The 6,117-nt window shown below is 42.8% G+C and overlaps 1 protein-coding gene across 1 annotated transcript in view; it reads left to right on the forward strand.

Moving 5' to 3' along the window:
* SLTM (SAFB like transcription modulator) overlaps positions 1–2,887 on the forward strand; it is a 38,390-nt gene extending 35,503 nt beyond the window's left edge. The window contains exons 20-21 of the mRNA XM_081170528.1: positions 701–858; positions 2,272–2,887. Coding sequence (XP_081026654.1) covers positions 701–858; positions 2,272–2,380 — 267 coding nt within the window. The 3' untranslated portion in view covers positions 2,381–2,887. The remainder of the gene's footprint in view (positions 1–700; positions 859–2,271) is intronic.
* Positions 2,888–6,117: the final 3,230 nt, after the last annotated feature.

A 6,117-nucleotide genomic window follows, 5' to 3' on the forward strand; every position in this document is an offset into this window, starting at 1 on the left:
TGAGTGAAACCTTGTCTTGCCAGGCCGATGTTGTCTGCTCTGTGCTTCTTGCCTTCACTTGATTTTGGGAAGAGTGATTATTGTACAGTAGAGTCGGAGCAGATGGAGGGGAATGCTTCACCTTTTCCCTGGAGAGCCACCTTAGGCATCACACTCTGAGGAGAAATCCTCAACATTAGCGGTTGCTTAACATGGAAGGATGGGTGTCCAGTTGAACAGAAGCCCTCTTTTCCCATCTCCCCACCCACTATAGTCCCTTTTTTTCTTCAGAGAAAAAGCAAGAACAAAAATGTGCATTCCTCCTAATGGGCTGTGCAAAGTACTTTGCATGCTAACCTCTAGTTATTTCCAAATTTGAGGTTTTCTTAGTGCAACATCCAAGACACAATGCATGCAAACTCTGAATATCGGTGCAAAAAGTGTACCTATGTGGGTGTTGTCCTTTATAGTCCAAGGGCTGAACTTGAGACACATTGAAAGCCCCTGATGTAGAACATGATTTGCAGAACATTTCCTGCTTTTGTTGGCGCTGCTCCTCTGAAGTTCTTCCGAAAGAGCTGCGAACCTTCCCAGGATGCACATCAAGAGAACGCTGTACTGGAGCCAAGGGTGTGCATCTGTTCTTCCTTTGGGTCCATTTAGGAAACACAAGTCAAAAGGTGGTGGCGCTAGCAGAGTAACCTCCCGTGTCCCTTTCTAGCATTATAATGAAGATCGCCACGTGGTTGAGCGGCATAGCCGTGACGCTGGACCAAGGAAAGAATGGCACGGGCCCAGTTCACAGGGCAGCAGCTATCACGACACAAGGCGGATGGGAGATGGCCGAGCAGGAGGTGGCATGATGTCTCCCCACTCAAGGTACCTGTGACGCTTCTTGCTTCCCCACACCCTAAAATATCACACTTCTGAGGTTGCTGCTAAAACTCAGCTTTACATATAGGGCTGAAAAAGGTCAGATTCAAGGAGCATCCACCTGATTGGTGTGCTGGGGTGCCCAAGTTTCCATTAGGACGGTGTATGCCACCCGCTCCCCATAACTGATTCGGAGCCCACTTTGAATTGGCCCTGAGCTCTGGATTTCAGTCTAAAAAAGAAAGCTTCAGGAACCCCAGCAACTTGCATTGAGACACCAAAATCACCATTTTCTTTACATGGGTGTGAGGAATTTGGAGACATGGTAGCCCCTATAAGAGGGGTGTAACTCTGCCACATTTCAGGCAGGTGGTTTACTTTTTTACTCTGGATCACCCCGGATCTCTGAGGCAATGCAGGATTGGGTGCTCTGCCCCCACTGCTGGCACAAATCTTAGTTGCCCTGATTGAGGATGGGATTCAGTGCAGACTTTGGAACTCTGTTCCTAGAGAAGTTGGACTGGCTCCCTCCTTGTCCTCCTGTCAGCAGGTGAATACATTTTTATTCCAGCAGATCTTTAGGAACTGGCTGTTGAAGGAATGGTTGTTGCTGTGGAGTTTTTAATGTTGTTATCATCTGTATTTTTAGTAGTTTTTATATAGGATTTTTTCTATTTGTGTTCAATTACTGTTAAATGAATCTCTTGCCAATGTTTTTAGCTTTTTATCTTTAAGCCACTTGAGTCCCAGTCTAGGAAAAAGATGGGATAGAAATAAATGTAATAACAATAATTCCTATGACTCAGTGGAAGCTTGGCAGTACAGTTGAGTAAGCTTTGCAGAGAGTTTCATGACCGCATAGAATATTGTCTGAATCTAGTTGGGCTTTGGAAACACATGAAACTTAACTACTCATATTGTTAGTTTGTAACCATGATGTGCTCTGGATAAGGAGAAATGCCCTTGGGCCTGAGCAGATAAAGCTTGACCAATGAGGAAATTGGACAGAGGCCCTGGGCCTGGGACCTTCTCCCATGTGTGTGAGGCAGACATAGACATTTCCTGGGCAGCATCTGTATAAGTCACAGTATAAGATCCAGGAGTTCGGTTGGGCATCTTTTTAAAGCTCTCTGCACCTGAACATGATTATGCTGAATGTTGTCCAGCATGGGTTGCTAGCTCCCTGCTGCACACTAAGGAGTGTTCTGCCCCCAGTCTCAAAAAAAGTCGCTGCTGTTCTCTCAGTAGCCTGCCAGTCTCAGCGCATGGTTGAGTGGGAGCTCTCCAATGTGTCAGCCTTTACACCTGTAACAAGATCAGGTTGTGAGAACTTTGCCTTGCTCAGCACTCTGGATAGTGAGATGTTAATTTCTCTGAAACTTCTTTTTAAATCTGCTTCTTTTCCAACTTTTATTCCAGTAATTCTTCGCCCATTAATAGAGTTGTACAGATTACGGGCAATTCCATGCAGAGGGGAAGTGGTTCAGGATTTAAGCCGTTTAAGAGTGGACCACCACGAAGATTCTAAGCCCGCTGACCTGCTTGCCCCCCCCTTGGTTTCAAGATAACTTATTGGAAATCTTTTATGAACGAAGAAGCCTTGGCTAAGAGAACTTGTCTTTTTTTAATTTTACCATAATTACTTTTTCCTCTTTTTTGGAGGCATTTTAAATAAGTTAGGCTGTTTGGATTTTGGATAGTTCATTGTACTTTCTTGATGAGCATTTCCCCCTGTAACACTAGGAGCTCTGAAATTAATTGGAACCAAACATGTGAACCGCTGTACAAAGAGATGATTTGTTTTGCACCCAGTAGTTTAATTTACAATTTAGCTCTGTGATGTCAGGCTTGAAAATTAGGTACTTACCACAAAACACACAGATAACCCAATTGTACATTAGAATGGGTAGAGAATAAGGGTTGGGTTGGTTGTTTGATTTCTGGGTATTATGTAACCTATTTTTGGAGAGTTGTTAAACTGAGTGGATCTGTATCCTGGCCACTGTATCCTTTTGAAATAAAGCTTCATAATCTGCATTGCCACTTGTAAAGTCTGGTTTGTTTGTCTGGGAAGCTGAAATCAGCTGGTCCTATGCAGTAAATCATTCCAGGAGTAACTCTTTTCTCTGTTCCTGTCACTGAGGTAAGATCACAGTAAAAACAGAAACATTTAATTAAGCAATGTTGTAATGACATCTGAAAACTTTGTGTGAAAAGTGCAGAATAAGAGTCTTCCTCTTACTTGGCCCCTGCCCCGTTTCCCTTTCAGCAGCCCCACTCATGGCCTGCAGTAATGGAAATGGCCAGACCCAGATGACATTGCTAAAAAAATTAAGACCCCATTTGCAGCAGAGCATAGTGGCCTTAAGATTTGGCTGTGTTCTGCTCTTGGCCTTCAGCAGCCAAGCTGGGGAAGTGGCTGTTCACATATGTCCTCTTGAAATCTGCCTCATTCTTAAGGTACATCCCATTTTATCTGAAAGATTGACTTGGGTGATATACAGAAAAGTACCCATAGTCTACATTTTTCAGTATTCAGTGCTGCAATGTCCATTGTCAAGGAAAGCTGGATTCTCTACCCTGTGTAAATTACGCATATTGGCACTTTTGTCCAATTTTACATTTGTTTTTACTCTTGCTTAAATGTGCAATGATTCTGGAGGAAGGGAACAAGGAACGCAACAAAGCACCATTGCTAACTTCTGGTCTAGAGTGTTCAGGCATTTATTTAATTTTAACATTTTATATACTGCCCATAACAAGAGCTCTTTGGGCAGCTTAGAATTTTAAAAAAGTACAATCAAAGCATAAAAATAGAAACAGCATCAAATTTAAGTTATATAGTATAACAGCAAAGGCCTTGTTCAAACTTTTGAACAAATCTTAACCATGAACACTAGAAACTTGAGCTTAAAGTTAAATGAAAACTGGAATGTGAACTATCTAATCAGTATCCTTTTCTCTCATTTGTCTGTACTTCTTTGATACCGTGGCATGTACAGCCTTACCCTGATTGCCATTTTTCCAGAAATTAAAAAATATATATCACGTGTTTCCATTGGATGACATTCAAGCAGGCTAGCAACAATAAAACAACTTAAGCAACAGCAAAATAGTGCTAACAGAGTCAATACAAACAGCAATTTAATTACACCACCTCACATTCCTTTAAAGTGCTGGGTTCTTGCTGTTTGTGTGTTTAAAACTAGTCAGGTGGACACCTGTAGGCGCTATTGTAAAAACCAGAACCTGTCTTGTGTTCCACTTCTTCTGCAGCCATCTGGATTTTATATAGGAAATGATGTAGGTGGGCCACTTTGTGTGGAAGGAGATGGTTTTTAAAGAGCTCCTACTTGCAAATGTTTAGGGCCTAATTATGCCACGGAAAAAGCAATCCACCCGTTTTCATTCAGGCCCAAGTTCTTGCATACCAGTATGCTGCTTGTAAACAGTGTAAAATACCTATGTAACATCCGGGGGGGGGGGGGGGACAAATGTTCTATACAATTGGCCATTTTCATTCCTAAATGCCACTTGGGTAGACCTCTTAGACAGCTGCAAAAAAAGTGTCCTGTGATATAGACATAAGCCCACATCAGAGGCATGTCAGGTTTGTGTCCATTTATTCTTAAAAATTGTTCCATGAACCAAGTGTGTACTAACTTTTAAAAAACCTCACATTTGGCATGTTTAGCTGTGGCCTCTGCCCTGTACAAAAACCAGCAAACACTGTGTTAGCCATATCTTCAGTTGCACAATAAAGGGGCTATCAAACTTAAGGCAAGTAAGATAGGGGTTGAAGTGCTTACATATTTAAAACATCAACTCCAGCAGCTTTCCCATAGTGGCAAGCTCACAGGAAGGCAGTGGCCCTTTCCAGTAGCTGAAACATTGCCTTTGCCCCTGAACCTTTGTTGTTTCAACATGAAAGGCGGAATGTAACTATTTGATAAAATATGAATTGGTTTGGATCCATTTTTAAACCCTTCTAAGATGACAGACATTACCACACACATCTTGTGGCAGCAAACACCATAAAGCAGCCTTCCCCATAATTATAGACACCATCTCCTACATTCTGATGGGAATTGTAGTCTGAAAGGAGAGCACCAGGTTGGTGGTGTAATATTGGGGCATTAAGGAAGGTGAAATTTCCTGCTAAGTGATCCCAGTTTCAACAGAATATATATGTATACGCACACATCCCTACTGCTTTCTGTACCTCATCCATAATTTTATAAACCTGTTATGAGCCTTATTTACTTTTTCTCAACAAGAGTTTTGGTAAAGGTAAAGGACCCCTGGACAGTTAAGTCCAGTCAAGGGCGGCTATGGGGTGTGGCACTCATTTCGCCTTCAGGCCGAGGGAGCTGGCGTTTGTCCAGAGACAGCTTTCCAGGTCATGTGACCAGCAGGACTAAACCGCTTCTGGTGCAACGGAACACCATGATGGAAGCCAGAGTGCACGGAAACACAAGTTTACCTTCCCGATGCAGCAGTACCTATTTATCTTGCTTGTACTGGGGTGCTTTTGAACTGCTAGGTTGGCAGGAGCTGGGACACTGCAATGGGAGCTCACTTCATCGCAGGGATTCAAACTGCCAACCTTCCAATCGGCAAATCAAAGAGGCTCAGTGGTTTAGAGCATAGCACCACCCGCATCCCACTAGTTTTTTTTAGAAACAACAACACCACCACACACCATCTAGTGATGGAAAACACAGTGGCTCTTCAGTTGTTGGAGTCTCTCATCCACAGGAATCACAGCTAGTGGCCAGGGATTAGTAAAGAGGCATAGCTTGCTCATCCCTTCTCTAATAATTTTGGCTGGTATCTATGCCAACTTCGGTTTTCTGTCTTTTGGCATGTCTCTCTCCTTTCAGTGGAATGTGTATCAAGGAAAGCCTACTGATAACTGAATATGAACACAGCATTCAGCACCCTGCAAATTACAGCTTTGCCTTTTCAGAAAAATATTAAGGCTCTTGCCAGACTTTGGGCCAGCAAGGGAAACTGATTTCAAGGAATGTTTCTACATGCTGTAGATGTAGATTTTCAGCTAAAGATCTACCCTCTGCTCTGTAACACATGTGGCTATAATTGGGAAATTAATCTTGAAGGCAGCCCTGTATTGTGAACTTTTTGATGTTTGAATTTCCCCCCTTTTTTTGCTGGAAGCCTTGTAGAGTGGCTGGGGAAATCCAGCCAGATGGGCAGGGTATAAATAATAATATCCTGCACCTGCTGGCAGCTACCTAAAACTAG

Source organism: Podarcis bocagei, assembly GCF_964188305.1.
Source record: "Podarcis bocagei genome assembly, chromosome: 14".
Taxonomy (NCBI): Eukaryota; Metazoa; Chordata; class Lepidosauria; order Squamata; family Lacertidae; genus Podarcis; species Podarcis bocagei.